The sequence below is a fragment of the Equus asinus genome, chromosome 6 (genome assembly GCF_041296235.1).
Source record: "Equus asinus isolate D_3611 breed Donkey chromosome 6, EquAss-T2T_v2, whole genome shotgun sequence".
NCBI classification, from domain to species: domain Eukaryota; kingdom Metazoa; phylum Chordata; class Mammalia; order Perissodactyla; family Equidae; genus Equus; species Equus asinus.
Window position 1 is genome coordinate 101533735 of NC_091795.1, and position 17629 is coordinate 101551363.

The 17629-nt window shown below is 48.0% G+C and overlaps 1 protein-coding gene across 5 annotated transcripts in view; it reads right to left on the minus strand.

The window, feature by feature from the left end:
• Positions 1-5417: 5417 nt before the first annotated feature.
• SNTG2 (syntrophin gamma 2) overlaps positions 5418-17629 on the minus strand; it is a 346458-nt gene continuing 334246 nt past the window's right edge. For all 5 annotated transcript variants that reach the window (XM_070512700.1, XM_070512699.1, XM_070512698.1 and 2 more), the window contains one exon: positions 5418-5679. In XM_070512700.1, the coding sequence (XP_070368801.1) occupies positions 5548-5679 (132 nt within the window). In that variant the 3' untranslated portion in view covers positions 5418-5547. The remainder of the gene's footprint in view (positions 5680-17629) is intronic.

Genomic DNA, 17629 nt, shown 5'->3' on the forward strand with positions numbered 1-17629 from the left:
GACACGGAGTCATTTCTACTGCTGTGCAAACACTGCCTCAAACTCTCCTGTCTGAGTCGTGGACAGTAGTTTATGGTTAAATATCCTGCATATATTGGGTATTCATCAGTACTTTTTAAATGAAAATAAATGTCCTCTAGGACAAAACTGAGTAACCTGGATTTCAGAAAGTCACACAACCTGGCTCTCAGTAAGTCCTGCCCAGGCTTTCAACACTTGGAGAGAAAAAAATAATAATTTAGTAGAGATACTGTGCACGGTACAAGCGTAAAGTCAGATTTATGTTCTTCCTTCCTGCTATGGACTGAATGTTTGTGTCCTCCCCAAATTCCTGTATTGAGGCATAACCTCCGATGTGATCTGTTAGGACGTGGGAGGACCATGCAGTCATGAGGGTGTACCCCAGGAGTGAGATTAGTGTCCCTATCAAAGACCCCCAGAGAGCTCCTGCACCCCTTCTGCCCTGTGAGGACTCAGGGAAAAGACGGGGTCTATGAACCAGGAAGAGGGGCCTCACCAGACACCGGATCGTCAGCACCTTGACCTTGGACTTCCCTCCAGAACCGTGAGCCACGACCGTCTGAACCTATAAGGCCCCCGCACCCCATCTATGGGGTCCTGTTATAGCAGCCTGAACGGACTGAGACACTCCCGTCCAGACTTCCAAATGTGCGCTCTGCTTTATCAAGACGGAGGAGATCGAGTGATGTGGGTATTACCTTCGAGCTTTCAAACAAAAACACACAGAAAAGAAGACTATGATATAACCCAGTTTGTGGAAATCCTGCTGAGGTGGTCCAACCACTACACAGTCTGTGAGTTGTCCTGGGCTATAAAACAAACCAGCTTCCTAAGTGCGCTGTGAGAGTCTGTAATTCCTGACGCGTGGCGGGGAGCTGTATTTTATACCAAGCACGTCATATCACAAACGATTGTTGACATGGACCCAGTGCGTCGATGTCCTTCTGAGGCCTGGTGCCCAGAACGGGGTGCTGCAGCCCACATGCAAATTGCCCCGTGGGGGGCATCTTGCCACTGTCTCCTTAGTCCTCTCGTCGTCTTTCACCCCAGGCCCCCGAGACCACGTGAGCTTTCTCAGCAGCGGTGCTGTTGGCCATCGCGGCTCGTGAGCTGCACTAGAGCGCGGCCTTGGGCCTCCTCGTGGCTGAGGTCGCAGGACCCGCCACAGTGCGTGGACTCACTCAACATTTCACAGCTCTGTGGAATGAATGAAACCAATATCATGCTTTCACCTCAGACCTCCACATTTTCCTCACAAAAGCTACTGCTGAGTTTGCCTCGGGTCCCCTCGAATTTATAGACGGATTGTTTTTTTTACTTAAGTGCAGTACTGTCTTCTAAAGCATACATTGTGTTAGTTCTACCCCAGGGTTGCACACTGCTAAGAGCTGTACAAAATTTTTCTGTGCGTTTCATCCAATTGTCTCTCTCTTCTTGACTCCGCTGTGTTCTTGACGTGTGGCTCGGGCACCTTCAGTCCCCAACGGTAAACCTGCAGAGCCATGGCGTCGTCCAACCCCATCACGGGCCGTGCTGGGAACGCCTCTCTGAGATGAAGTCCTGCGTCCAGAGCACTCTCATTTCGGCCAGGGGCTCGTCACAAACAGAGGAACGCCGCTCCGAGAGAAATCACGGTGGGTGTCAGCGACCACTGCATCTCTGTCTAACGTGTTCACTAACTCAGGAGGAACGGAGTTTCATGGACAAGCACAGCCCTGCAGACAGTGGGCACTGGGTCAAACGCAACATCCCGCCTTTCCTACATCACTGAGGGCCTCCACCCACAGGTCTCACAGGAGCTCAGAGTGAGGCTGTGACGAGTGAGGCCAGAGGCACCAGTGTTCCCATTCCACATGCGAAGAAAAAATGATAGCCAATTCTCCACACAGCTTTCAATCTCGCTAGTTGTCAAGTCAGAATTGGGATGAGTTCTAAGTCCTAAACCATCGAGCTTCGGCTTTGACGTCCTATATGCACTAAGCAGCATGTGAAGGGCATGTTGGAAACGAGAGGGATGCATTGTGAACTAGCCACTGTCTGTTCTCCTGTCCCAACTCCGAAAAAAGGAAAATAGTGATAACAATAGCAATAATAATAAGAACTGGGTAGTCTGCCAGTCTTACACCTGGGTCAAAAGAATGTACCCTCCTTGTTGTGTGTCTGGGTGGATGACAATCAAACGGCCATCACAGAGGGCAGACAAGGAATTCACAGATGTGTGATCACTAGAGACCGTCAGTACATTAGAGGTTTTAAAACCAGTTCCCAGAAATTGCCCACAGGGACAGGAGAACCAACACAGCGCTCATGCTGTGTCTAGCGTTTCACAGACACTTGTGCGATATGCTGAGCTTCCTAAAGGCTGAGAACACAAACACTGCGTCCTGCGTGGTATCCGTAATCCAAGGATTATAAGAGCTTAGCTGGTGGGACCACACGTCACACACAGAGACCTCAACCTCAGTCGGAGATTCGGAGAGACCTGTTTTTATTCTGAGGATAATTTTTTCCAAACTCTAAACTCAAATGCAGTTAGATTTTTTCCCTCTGAGGTCACTAAAAGTGAGACCATAAGATGAGAAAAATGAAGCCACGTGGACATTTCAAATCCTCCTGACGTCAGAAGGGCCCGCTGCCGTCTCAGCACTCTCGTCAGAACCGGAGCGTGCTCTGCCGTCCCGGGACGAGACCACGATTCTGGGCTGCGACTGAGTCTCACCTGATCTTCACCAAACAGAGGCGGTGCTTTGCTTGTCCCCTTCGGTCGGAGTTCAACCACTTACAGCCCAGGGTGCTCTGTAGGCGGCGTCTGCGGAGGAGGCACAGACCCAAGTATCAGACAGGGTGTGCGCCGCCCTGCACGGTAAAGGTGAGGAAATACCGTCGTTGCATTTCCTCGCCTTTTAGGATTTCGGGCATTTGCCAGTTTTCCTCCTACAAGACCTAATGAAACTTCGGGATGAATATTCATCCACCGGTGTCTCAAGGGGAATTATCCGCTCAAAACAATATTCCGCCAAATGCCTGCGTACAGATTCTAAATTAAATCAGGATCAATCACTTGGATTAAGACACCTTCCAAAATAATGTATTTTTCTCTTTTACTAACACTTCGTCAGTGACAAAGTTTTCTGTTTTTATGGTTCAAATGGGATATAAAATGTACAAAAATGAAACAAAGGGAGACCGGGCCCGTGTTTATGAGATAGCAGTTACTATTTTCCCAGAAGGGGGGCAAAGACAAAGCTGGCCATCCTCGTGGTCTGGTTCCACCGCCCCACGGCAGGGGTGTGACTTCTGGGAGTCAGTTTACTCGAACAGTCACGGAATGTGTGCAGGGCGACACCATGCCAGGACTCACAGGAGGCCCGGTGCCTCGGCTCAAGGCCAGCTCCGCAGACCGTGGCCTCAGAGGGTGGGCCGCCCGTCAGCCCCTTCCTCATCTGGACAGGGCAGGACTGTGCCTGCGCCCAGGTGGGTGTGTGCGCCCCCAGCACAGTCTCCAGCATGGTGAGTGTTCAGCTCACGCACGGGAATCTGGAGGTGGTTCCCACTGACGTCTAATGAGCATACAGACTGAGCACATTGGAGGACTAACTGTGTATCCCGAATGAAAAGATAATTTCTGACTCAGGCATCACCCATCCCCGATGGAGAGACTGGTGAGAGAAGCAGCCAATGCTCTCGACAAGGTCTGTTTTCAAAATGGGGCAATAATTGTCATTTTACCCCTCCCCCCCAGGTCTACACTGGAGGAGCAAGGCTGGTGCCCTGAGAAACGTGGCCTCACATGTTTGCAGCACCTCGACAGCGCTGTGCGGCAACGTGACAGGCGCAGCACTAACGTGAGGGGAGGGAGCTGTGGGCACTGGGCTGCCTGACTCATTTCCATCAGAAAAGGCTTCACTGTTTTTTAATTAAAAAAGTGTGCATTTTTCAAAAAATTGTGTATGTATACAAATATGAAAATAAATTTCAGTATCCACTTTTCCTGGGAAATATTATTCTTTTCATTATTATCCAGTAAAGGTACATTTTTAAAGCTCTGTATTTTTTTCATGAAAACAACAAAGAAAGTCTTCGCAATTTCTTCAATCTTTAGTGTAGAACACCTTCTATTTTTGAGTGCATTTAGGCTCTTTGGCATAAGGGAAGAAAACGAGGATCCTCTGAATTTGTAGATCAAAATATCCATACAGGAGCGACACTGGAGAAAGCGAGATTCTCAGCTTCATCTCTTTCAGTTGGTTCATATTTCATAAAATTCTGACTCCTTTTGCTATTAATAGTAATAGGAATTTTCAGCTTAAACAAAAGCATAAACATCTGTACAGAATTGTCTGACACTCTGTGCACACCATTCTCTTAGAATTATTACTTAAAATTCACTGTAAATGCTCTGTTTGTGTTAAAGTCTTCCATGGAAGCCATTCAAATGTAGAAGGGAATTTTATATATAATATATAGCACATATATTACATATGGATAGATATCTTCTAAAAGGAAGCATATAATTCAAACACATATACAGCATCGATTATAAATATTTGACATGCCGTAAGTCAAAATGGTTCCTTCTTCCTAAACATCAGGTCCACAGGGGCGGGTGGGCGGCAGGGAACCAGGAATAGTCGCTGGGATCTCCCTGCCTCATGGGCATCAGCCCGCCAGCATCGCACCTGTGCCTCCAACAGGCGCTGCTCGAGCATCCGCCTCTTCTCTTAGGATTGTTCCCCGTACTTTACTTCACAGTCTGATGGTTTTATTTTCCTCCTGTACTTGCAACCTTGAGAAACGAGTACCTGATCTTGACTTTTTCTGACTACAGTCTGTAGCCCTCAAAGAAAATTCAGGAGTCCATTAAATTGCTTTTAATAACAAAAATAGAAAGTGGACCTTCTCAGAAGTAATAAACAACGTGAGAAACAAAGAAAGGAAAATAGAGCTATACTTTGTGAATCGGGAAAATAATTAAAATTAGCATTTAACTGACATATTATTTAATTACATAAAAATCAATTTATAAATATTTAATATTAGAGTGAATTCCCTTTTCCCACATATTACTTCTGCTCATTTCTCCAATAATCCCTTTACTCAGCCTCCTCCTTGAGAAAAGGGGAACGCTAACAAGCCGGATCCAAAGGAAACACTTTCCTTCCCGAGGAGAATAAACTGGTGAGTTCTCAGTATTTTCTACTGTATATTTTATGAAAATAAAGTCTGGCTTTTACCACTGTGGGAAGCAGAGTGTGTGGTATTGGTGCCACTTTCACGTAATTTGGAGAACCGCCAGGGACACGATTATTTCCCGAGGAAACTGAGCTCGTTCCCCGGAGCTCTGCCAGGACAGAGGGAGCTTGGTCAGACGGAAGGAGTGCGACTCGGCTCTGGAAACTAGTGACCTATTTTATTGGTATCACAACTATAGGCTCATTATAAAACCCCACAAAGTTGCAATTTGTGCAGGAAAGATTCGTTTCTTAAGAAAATAATTTAATTTTCAGCACTCCACAGAAGCACAGTTCAGTTGCTGCACATGTATTTTCGTGCGACACTCTGACTGTCTACAAAGGCGGGGTCCACGGAGGCCACCTTCGCTGCTATGAAGGAGTGTACGCAGTGCAAGACAGCCGTCAGATCCTGAAATTCGAGTTCCTGTAGGAAAAATGAAATGTGTGTATTAGAAATATTAGAGAAACACATTACAAAAATATTTTACAAGTTCTCTACTTTGTAAACTCCAAGAAAGGTAAACCTAGATTGAATTCCTTATTTTCTGGAAACTAAAATAGGTTAATACTCCTTTCCTTTATCTGTCATCTTAACCTGACCTGTGCCGGGTCTGAAGTCTCCTCATCAACAGTGCACGGTCTCAGTCCTCATGAAAGCCTGGCTGGGTCAGTGCTCACGGCGATGCTGTGACACGGATCTCAGCACAGCACAGCTCACAGGGTTCACAATTCAGTGGAACTAATCATTGTGCTTCAGTCCTGTGTGTGCAAGTGTGCACGTGCATGTGTGTGCCTGTGTACACCGGTGTGCCTGTGCCTGTGTGTGCCTGTATGTTTATGCGCATGTGTGTGCCTGTGCCTATGTGTGCCTGTATGTTTATGCACATGTGTGTGCCTGTGCCTATGTGTGCCTGTATGTTTATATGTGCATGTGTGTGCCTGTGCCTATGTGTGCCTGTATGTTTATGCACATGTGTGTGCCTGTGCCTGTGTGTGCCTGTATGTTTATGCACATGTGTGTGCCTGTATGTTTATGCGCATGTGTGTGCCTGTGCCTGTGTGTGCCTGTATGTTTATGCGCATGTGTGTGCCTGTGTACACCGGTGTGCCTGTATGTTTATGCACATGTGTGTGCCTGTGCCTATGTGTGCCTGTATGTTTATGTGCATGTGTGTGCCTGTGCCTGTGTGTGCCTGTATGTTTATGCGCATGTGTGTGCCTGTGTACACCGGTGTGCCTGTATGTTTATGCACATGTGTGTGCCTGTGCCTATGTGTGCCTGTATGTTTATGCGCATGTGTGTGCCTGTGCCTATGTGTGCCTGTATGTTTATGCGCATGTGTGTGCCTGTGCCTATGTGTGCCTGTATGTTTATGCGCATGTGTGTGCCTGTGTACACCGGTGTGCCTGTATGTTTATGCACATGTGTGTGCCTGTGCCTATGTGTGCCTGTATGTTTATGCGCATGTGTGTGCCTGTGTACACCGGTGTGCCTGTGCCTATGTGTGCCTGTATGTTTATATGTGCATGTGTGTGCCTGTGCCTATGTGTGCCTGTATGTTTATGCGCATGTGTGTGCCTGTGCCTATGTGTGCCTGTATGTTTATGCGCATGTGTGTGCCTGTGTACACCGGTGTGCCTGTGCCTATGTGTGCCTGTATGTTTATGCACATGTGTGTGCCTGTGCCTATGTGTGCCTGTATGTTTATGCGCATGTGTGTGCCTGTGTACACCGGTGTGCCTGTGCCTATGTGTGCCTGTATGTTTATGCGCATGTGTGTGCCTGTGTACACCGGTGTGCCTGTGCCTATGTGTGCCTGTATGTTTATATGTGCATGTGTGTGCCTGTGCCTACGTGTGCCTGTATGTTTATGCGCATGTGTGTGCCTGTGCCTATGTGTGCCTGTATGTTTATGCGCATGTGTGTGCCTGTGCCTATGTGTGCCTGTATGTTTATGCACATGTGTGTGCCTGTGCCTATGTGTGCCTGTATGTTTATGCACATGTGTGTGCCTGTGCCTATGTGTGCCTGTATGTTTATGCACATGTGTGTGCCTGTGCCTATGTGTGCCTGTATGTTTATGCACATGTGTGTGCCTGTGCCTATGTGTGCCTGTATGTTTATGCGCATGTGTGTGCCTGTGCCTATGTGTGCCTGTATGTTTATGTGCATGTGTGTGCCTGTGCCTATGTGTGCCTGTATGTTTATGCGCATGTGTGTGCCTGTGCCTATGTGTGCCTGTATGTTTATGCGCATGTGTGTGCCTGTGCCTATGTGTGCCTGTATGTTTATGCGCATGTGTGTGCCTGTGCCTATGTGTGCCTGTATGTTTATATGTGCATGTGTGTGCCTGTGCCTATGTGTGCCTGTATGTTTATGCACATGTGTGTGCCTGTGCCTATGTGTGCCTGTATGTTTATGCACATGTGTGTGCCTGTGCCTATGTGTGCCTGTATGTTTATGCGCATGTGTGTGCCTGTGCCTATGTGTGCCTGTATGTTTATGCACATGTGTGTGCCTGTGCCTATGTGTGCCTGTATGTTTATATGTGCATGTGTGTGCCTGTGCCTATGTGTGCCTGTATGTTTATGCACATGTGTGTGCCTGTGCCTATGTGTGCCTGTATGTTTATGCACATGTGTGTGCCTGTGCCTATGTGTGCCTGTATGTTTATGCGCATGTGTGTGCCTGTGCCTATGTGTGCCTGTATGTTTATGCACATGTGTGTGCCTGTGCCTATGTGTGCCTGTATGTTTATGTGCATGTGTGTGCCTGTGTACACCGGTGTGCCTGTGCCTATGTGTGCCTGTATGTTTATGTGCATGTGTGTGCCTGTGTACACCGGTGTGCCTGTGCCTATGTGTGCCTGTATGTTTATGTGCATGTGTGTGCCTGTGTACACCGGTGTGCCTGTGCCTATGTGTGCCTGTATGTTTATGCACATGTGTGTGCCTGTGCCTATGTGTGCCTGTATGTTTATGCACATGTGTGTGCCTGTGCCTATGTGTGCCTGTATGTTTATGCGCATGTGTGTGCCTGTGCCTATGTGTGCCTGTATGTTTATGTGCATGTGTGTGCCTGTGCCTATGTGTGCCTGTATGTTTATGCGCATGTGTGTGCCTGTGCCTATGTGTGCCTGTATGTTTATGCGCATGTGTGTGCCTGTGCCTATGTGTGCCTGTATGTTTATGTGCATGTGTGTGCTGGTGCCTATGTGTGCCTGTATGTTTATGCGCATGTGTGTGCCTGTGCCTATGTGTGCCTGTATGTTTATGCGCATGTGTGTGCCTGTGCCTATGTGTGCCTGTATGTTTATGCGCATGTGTGTGCCTGTGCCTATGTGTGCCTGTATGTTTATATGTGCATGTGTGTGCCTGTGCCTATGTGTGCCTGTATGTTTATGCACATGTGTGTGCCTGTGCCTATGTGTGCCTGTATGTTTATGCACATGTGTGTGCCTGTGCCTATGTGTGCCTGTATGTTTATGCGCATGTGTGTGCCTGTGCCTATGTGTGCCTGTATGTTTATGCACATGTGTGTGCCTGTGCCTATGTGTGCCTGTATGTTTATATGTGCATGTGTGTGCCTGTGCCTATGTGTGCCTGTATGTTTATGCACATGTGTGTGCCTGTGCCTATGTGTGCCTGTATGTTTATGCACATGTGTGTGCCTGTGCCTATGTGTGCCTGTATGTTTATGCGCATGTGTGTGCCTGTGCCTATGTGTGCCTGTATGTTTATGCACATGTGTGTGCCTGTGCCTATGTGTGCCTGTATGTTTATGCACATGTGTGTGCCTGTGCCTATGTGTGCCTGTATGTTTATGTGCATGTGTGTGCCTGTGCCTATGTGTGCCTGTATGTTTATGCGCATGTGTGTGCCTGTGCCTATGTGTGCCTGTATGTTTATGTGCCTATGTGTGTGCCTGTGCCTATGTGTGCCTGTATGTTTATGCGCATGTGTGTGCCTGTGCCTATGTGTGCCTGTATGTTTATGCGCATGTGTGTGCCTGTGCCTATGTGTGCCTGTATGTTTATGTGCCTATGTGTGTGCCTGTGCCTATGTGTGCCTGTATGTTTATGTGCATGTGTGTGCCTGTGCCTATGTGTGCCAGTATGTTTATGCACATGTGTGTGCCTGTGCCTATGTGTGCCTGTATGTTTATGCGCATGTGTGTGCCTGTGCCTATGTGTGCCTGTATGTTTATGCACATGTGTGTGCCTGTGCCTATGTGTGCCTGTATGTTTATGCGCATGTGTGTGCCTGTGCCTATGTGTGCCTGTATGTTTATGCGCATGTGTGTGCCTGTGCCTATGTGTGCCTGTATGTTTATGTGCATGTGTGTGCCTGTGCCTATGTGTGCCTGTATGTTTATGCGCATGTGTGTGCCTGTGCCTATGTGTGCCTGTATGTTTATGTGCCTATGTGTGTGCCTGTGCCTATGTGTGCCTGTATGTTTATGTGCATGTGTGTGCTGGTGCCTATGTGTGCCTGTATGTTTATGCGCATGTGTGTGCCTGTGCCTATGTGTGCCTGTATGTTTATGTGCATGTGTGTGCCTGTGCCTATGTGTGCCTGTATGTTTATGCACATGTGTGTGCCTGTGCCTATGTGTGCCTGTATGTTTATGCGCATGTGTGTGCCTGTGCCTATGTGTGCCTGTATGTTTATGCGCATGTGTGTGCCTGTGCCTATGTGTGCCTGTATGTTTATGTGCATGTGTGTGCCTGTGCCTATGTGTGCCTGTATGTTTATGCACATGTGTGTGCCTGTGCCTATGTGTGCCTGTATGTTTATGCGCATGTGTGTGCCTGTGCCTATGTGTGCCTGTATGTTTATGCACATGTGTGTGCCTGTGCCTATGTGTGCCTGTATGTTTATGCACATGTGTGTGCCTGTGCCTATGTGTGCCTGTATGTTTATGTGCATGTGTGTGCCTGTGCCTATGTGTGCCTGTATGTTTATGCGCATGTGTGTGCCTGTGCCTATGTGTGCCTGTATGTTTATGTGCCTATGTGTGTGCCTGTGCCTATGTGTGCCTGTATGTTTATGCGCATGTGTGTGCCTGTGCCTATGTGTGCCTGTATGTTTATGCGCATGTGTGTGCCTGTGCCTATGTGTGCCTGTATGTTTATGTGCCTATGTGTGTGCCTGTGCCTATGTGTGCCTGTATGTTTATGTGCATGTGTGTGCCTGTGCCTATGTGTGCCAGTATGTTTATGCACATGTGTGTGCCTGTGCCTATGTGTGCCTGTATGTTTATGCGCATGTGTGTGCCTGTGCCTATGTGTGCCTGTATGTTTATGCACATGTGTGTGCCTGTGCCTATGTGTGCCTGTATGTTTATGCGCATGTGTGTGCCTGTGCCTATGTGTGCCTGTATGTTTATGCGCATGTGTGTGCCTGTGCCTATGTGTGCCTGTATGTTTATGTGCATGTGTGTGCCTGTGCCTATGTGTGCCTGTATGTTTATGCGCATGTGTGTGCCTGTGCCTATGTGTGCCTGTATGTTTATGTGCCTATGTGTGTGCCTGTGCCTATGTGTGCCTGTATGTTTATGTGCATGTGTGTGCTGGTGCCTATGTGTGCCTGTATGTTTATGCGCATGTGTGTGCCTGTGCCTATGTGTGCCTGTATGTTTATGTGCATGTGTGTGCCTGTGCCTATGTGTGCCTGTATGTTTATGCACATGTGTGTGCCTGTGCCTATGTGTGCCTGTATGTTTATGCGCATGTGTGTGCCTGTGCCTATGTGTGCCTGTATGTTTATGCGCATGTGTGTGCCTGTGCCTATGTGTGCCTGTATGTTTATGTGCATGTGTGTGCCTGTGCCTATGTGTGCCTGTATGTTTATGCACATGTGTGTGCCTGTGCCTATGTGTGCCTGTATGTTTATGTGCATGTGTGTGCCTGTGCCTATGTGTGCCTGTATGTTTATGCGCATGTGTGTGCCTGTGCCTATGTGTGCCTGTATGTTTATGTGCCTATGTGTGTGCCTGTGCCTATGTGTGCCTGTATGTTTATGCGCATGTGTGTGCCTGTGCCTATGTGTGCCTGTATGTTTATGCGCATGTGTGTGCCTGTGCCTATGTGTGCCTGTATGTTTATGTGCCTATGTGTGCCTGTGCCTATGTGTGCCTGTATGTTTATGCACATGTGTGTGCCTGTGCCTATGTGTGCCTGTATGTTTATGCACATGTGTGTGCCTGTGCCTATGTGTGCCTGTATGTTTATGCGCATGTGTGTGCCTGTGCCTATGTGTGCCTGTATGTTTATGCGCATGTGTGTGCCTGTGCCTATGTGTGCCTGTATGTTTATGTGCATGTGTGTGCCTGTGCCTATGTGTGCCTGTATGTTTATGCGCATGTGTGTGCCTGTGCCTATGTGTGCCTGTATGTTTATGTGCCTATGTGTGTGCCTGTGCCTATGTGTGCCTGTATGTTTATGTGCATGTGTGTGCTGGTGCCTATGTGTGCCTGTATGTTTATGCGCATGTGTGTGCCTGTGCCTATGTGTGCCTGTATGTTTATGTGCATGTGTGTGCCTGTGCCTATGTGTGCCTGTATGTTTATGCACATGTGTGTGCCTGTGCCTATGTGTGCCTGTATGTTTATGCGCATGTGTGTGCCTGTGTACACCGGTGTGCCTGTGCCTATGTGTGCCTGTATGTTTATATGTGCATGTGTGTGCCTGTGCCTATGTGTGCCTGTATGTTTATGCGCATGTGTGTGCCTGTGCCTATGTGTGCCTGTATGTTTATATGTGCATGTGTGTGCCTGTGCCTATGTGTGCCTGTATGTTTATGCACATGTGTGTGCCTGTGCCTATGTGTGCCTGTATGTTTATGCACATGTGTGTGCCTGTGCCTATGTGTGCCTGTATGTTTATATGTGCATGTGTGTGCCTGTGCCTATGTGTGCCTGTATGTTTATGCGCATGTGTGTGCCTGTGCCTATGTGTGCCTGTATGTTTATGCACATGTGTGTGCCTGTGCCTATGTGTGCCTGTATGTTTATGCACATGTGTGTGCCTGTGCCTATGTGTGCCTGTATGTTTATATGTGCATGTGTGTGCCTGTGCCTATGTGTGCCTGTATGTTTATGCGCATGTGTGTGCCTGTGCCTATGTGTGCCTGTATGTTTATGCGCATGTGTGTGCCTGTGCCTATGTGTGCCTGTATGTTTATATGTGCATGTGTGTGCCTGTGCCTATGTGTGCCTGTATGTTTATGCACATGTGTGTGCCTGTGCCTATGTGTGCCTGTATGTTTATATGTGCATGTGTGTGCCTGTGCCTATGTGTGCCTGTATGTTTATGCGCATGTGTGTGCCTGTGCCTATGTGTGCCTGTATGTTTATGCGCATGTGTGTGCCTGTGCCTATGTGTGCCTGTATGTTTATGCGCATGTGTGTGCCTGTGCCTATGTGTGCCTGTATGTTTATGCACATGTGTGTGCCTGTGCCTATGTGTGCCTGTATGTTTATGCACATGTGTGTGCCTGTGCCTATGTGTGCCTGTATGTTTATATGTGCATGTGTGTGCCTGTGCCTATGTGTGCCTGTATGTTTATGCACATGTGTGTGCCTGTGCCTATGTGTGCCTGTATGTTTATGCACATGTGTGTGCCTGTGCCTATGTGTGCCTGTATGTTTATGCGCATGTGTGTGCCTGTGCCTATGTGTGCCTGTATGTTTATGCACATGTGTGTGCCTGTGCCTATGTGTGCCTGTATGTTTATGCACATGTGTGTGCCTGTGCCTATGTGTGCCTGTATGTTTATGCACATGTGTGTGCCTGTGCCTATGTGTGCCTGTATGTTTATGTGCATGTGTGTGCCTGTGTACACCGGTGTGCCTGTGCCTATGTGTGCCTGTATGTTTATGCGCATGTGTGTGCCTGTGTACACCGGTGTGCCTGTGCCTATGTGTGCCTGTATGTTTATGCGCATGTGTGTGCCTGTGCCTATGTGTGCCTGTATGTTTATGCACATGTGTGTGCCTGTGCCTATGTGTGCCTGTATGTTTATGCGCATGTGTGTGCCTGTGTACACCGGTGTGCCTGTGCCTATGTGTGCCTGTATGTTTATATGTGCATGTGTGTGCCTGTGCCTATGTGTGCCTGTATGTTTATGCGCATGTGTGTGCCTGTGCCTATGTGTGCCTGTATGTTTATGCGCATGTGTGTGCCTGTGCCTATGTGTGCCTGTATGTTTATGCGCATGTGTGTGCCTGTGCCTATGTGTGCCTGTATGTTTATGCACATGTGTGTGCCTGTGCCTATGTGTGCCTGTATGTTTATGCGCATGTGTGTGCCTGTGCCTATGTGTGCCTGTATGTTTATGCGCATGTGTGTGCCTGTGCCTATGTGTGCCTGTATGTTTATGCACATGTGTGTGCCTGTGCCTATGTGTGCCTGTATGTTTATGTGCATGTGTGTGCCTGTGCCTATGTGTGCCTGTATGTTTATGCGCATGTGTGTGCCTGTGCCTATGTGTGCCTGTATGTTTATGTGCCTATGTGTGTGCCTGTGCCTATGTGTGCCTGTATGTTTATGCGCATGTGTGTGCCTGTGCCTATGTGTGCCTGTATGTTTATGTGCCTATGTGTGCCTGTGCCTATGTGTGCCTGTATGTTTATGCACATGTGTGTGCCTGTGCCTATGTGTGCCTGTATGTTTATGCGCATGTGTGTGCCTGTGCCTATGTGTGCCTGTATGTTTATGCACATGTGTGTGCCTGTGCCTATGTGTGCCTGTATGTTTATGCGCATGTGTGTGCCTGTGCCTATGTGTGCCTGTATGTTTATGCGCATGTGTGTGCCTGTGCCTATGTGTGCCTGTATGTTTATGTGCATGTGTGTGCCTGTGCCTATGTGTGCCTGTATGTTTATGCGCATGTGTGTGCCTGTGCCTATGTGTGCCTGTATGTTTATGTGCCTATGTGTGTGCCTGTGCCTATGTGTGCCTGTATGTTTATGTGCATGTGTGTGCTGGTGCCTATGTGTGCCTGTATGTTTATGCGCATGTGTGTGCCTGTGCCTATGTGTGCCTGTATGTTTATGTGCATGTGTGTGCCTGTGCCTATGTGTGCCTGTATGTTTATGCACATGTGTGTGCCTGTGCCTATGTGTGCCTGTATGTTTATGCACATGTGTGTGCCTGTGCCTATGTGTGCCTGTATGTTTATGTGCATGTGTGTGCCTGTGCCTATGTGTGCCTGTATGTTTATGCGCATGTGTGTGCCTGTGCCTATGTGTGCCTGTATGTTTATGTGCCTATGTGTGTGCCTGTGCCTATGTGTGCCTGTATGTTTATGCGCATGTGTGTGCCTGTGCCTATGTGTGCCTGTATGTTTATGCGCATGTGTGTGCCTGTGCCTATGTGTGCCTGTATGTTTATGTGCCTATGTGTGCCTGTGCCTATGTGTGCCTGTATGTTTATGCACATGTGTGTGCCTGTGCCTATGTGTGCCTGTATGTTTATGCGCATGTGTGTGCCTGTGCCTATGTGTGCCTGTATGTTTATGCACATGTGTGTGCCTGTGCCTATGTGTGCCTGTATGTTTATGCGCATGTGTGTGCCTGTGCCTATGTGTGCCTGTATGTTTATGCGCATGTGTGTGCCTGTGCCTATGTGTGCCTGTATGTTTATGTGCATGTGTGTGCCTGTGCCTATGTGTGCCTGTATGTTTATGCGCATGTGTGTGCCTGTGCCTATGTGTGCCTGTATGTTTATGTGCCTATGTGTGTGCCTGTGCCTATGTGTGCCTGTATGTTTATGTGCATGTGTGTGCTGGTGCCTATGTGTGCCTGTATGTTTATGCGCATGTGTGTGCCTGTGCCTATGTGTGCCTGTATGTTTATGTGCATGTGTGTGCCTGTGCCTATGTGTGCCTGTATGTTTATGCGCATGTGTGTGCCTGTGCCTATGTGTGCCTGTATGTTTATGTGCCTATGTGTGTGCCTGTGCCTATGTGTGCCTGTATGTTTATGTGCATGTGTGTGCTGGTGCCTATGTGTGCCTGTGCCTATGCGTGCCTGTATGTTTATGCGCATGTGTGTGCCTTGCATGTGCATGCACGCTTGCATGTGCATTGTGTGTGTGCACATATGTGCATGCATGTTCACCTCACAACAAAGACCATCCTTGACAGGAACAGCCAACAGCTGTGTGGTGCTGATGAGCAGAGTGCGTGGGGTATGGGGACATAGGAGCGACTTCTGTTCCTCCCCAGCCTGTTGCCATGCCAACGGGAGAAATAAGAAGTGATGCTCATGGAGGCAAGTGGTGCCCCCGTCAGGAAAGAAGAAAATAAAAAATACTCAAAATCCTGGATCCCTCCTTCCCCATTTTAAAGATCTCAAATGCTATTTAGAAGCAAAGGTGAGCCACAAACTGATACCGTTTCTGTTCCTGCAAACCCCCCACGTAAGTCCCCACCCCAACTAGCAAGGCAGGATGGACCCAGAGCTGAACCAGAGTGAAACCAACGGCTTCCAGGTTACGCTTTGAAAGTTACCCTTCCCGCCACCCATCTGGGCTTCTCTGAGCTCTTTGTGACCCAAGATTTGATGCCTCAAAAATGACTTCAAAGTTCCTTTAAATGTGAAGTCCCCCTCGGTCCCTCTCTCGGTCTGCTGTGCGTGCCTTCCTTCTGGAAGCTGCTCCTGTCCTGGGATGGGCATAGAATGCAGGTAGGCTGCCAGAGCCCCGCGGGAGGTCGACACGGACGACAGGAGAGGAAGGCCAGGGTTTCCACTTCAGTGTGGCTGGGTGGGGAGTACATACCCGAAGCTTGCCACCAGTGAAGAGAGAGGGCCTGCGGGAGGCTCAATTCAGCACAGAGGGACTCCCGGCTGAGAGAGGGACAGAGCGCCTCGGGTGACGCTGGGTCGCTGTGCCGGAGGTGCCTGGATGGCCCAGTTACAGGAACCCCAGGAGCCCCCTTTTCTTCATTCTACTTTGAATTAAATCTCTCCTTTGCACGTGAACCATCTTAACTTTGACAGCTACACAATTGGTTATTGTTGACTGACTGTTTATTTTGACTTTTTCTGAGTGATGTTGACCAAAATGCTCAACCTCCTGCAAAAGCTTCATGATATTTAAGTAGTTTCCTGGAGAACCACCGCCTCACTTGTTACTCACACCCTCACCCCCGTCACTGCAGAATCCAGAAGCTGCCCAGTGCCTGTACCGAACTCTAATTCAAGCTGGACCCACTAGTTAGACCCACACCCTGAGACTGTACCAGAATCTTTGATTCATTGTGATTTATCCCTGGAAGAGAAGAGAACAAAGTAACTGTCTGGAAGAAACACAAGATTCTCACAAATTTCACACACACTTAATTCAATTTATGTATGCATTTCCAAGTACTCAGTAATTACTGAGCTTCTGAAAAAAGGGCTATAATGTCCACATCTTTTATGCTTCAGGGTCTTGGCTTTACCTATGCAAATTGGAAATTGCTTTTCAAACTCCCAAAAAACTTATAGCACAACACTGTAACAAGGAGCCAATCGCCACCAGCATTATGCAGAGATCCAGATGCGACATCGATGACAATTGGGGTCTCAGACCTTGAAGCCACACTGCAAAATTTCTGCCAGTGCTAGCAGGACACAGTGAAACCACACCATGAAATTCCACGTCAGATCTCGGTCAACAGTGCTGAAATCCAGGAATCAATTAAAGATGCAATTCTATCTTTTTCAGGACACTGAATAAGCAGGAACCGGGTGAATGTTTCACAGAACAGCCTTGATTCAGCCAGAGATCAAGCCACGCTATGTCTGGTCTGGATGATTTTCTAACCAAATATTACCAGCAAGGCTGTCCTGAATCACAACTCTGCAACCAGAGCTGGGCAAAAACAGATCTGACAACATCCTGTGGGAACTGAATGTTCACACTGAATTCTAAGACTCCGCATATCCATCACTGCCTATTGTGCTTCTCAAGCCCTTGTGTGCACGTCTGTCACAGGCTGTCACACTTGGACTCTGCAGAAAGACAGGACCGTGGGTTCCTTGGGCATGCAACAGAACAGTGAACAGATGGGGACGGAGAACCCACCATGTTGGATTAGGAAGGCATATTGGAATGTGATGGTGTCAGCAGAGCAGCACTTCCCAAAATTTGTCTGATAGTAATAAGTGTTATATTAGAAAAAAGAGTTTTGGGGGCCAGTCCCATGGTTGAGTGCTTAGAGTTCTGTGTGCTCTGCTTCAATAGCCTGGGGTTTGCAGCTTCAGATCCTGGTTGCGGACCTACTCCGCTCAACAGCCATGCTGTGGAGGCATCCCATACACAAAGAGGATAAGCACAGATGTTAGCTCAGGGCAAATCTTCCTCACAAAAAAAATGAGTAAGTGA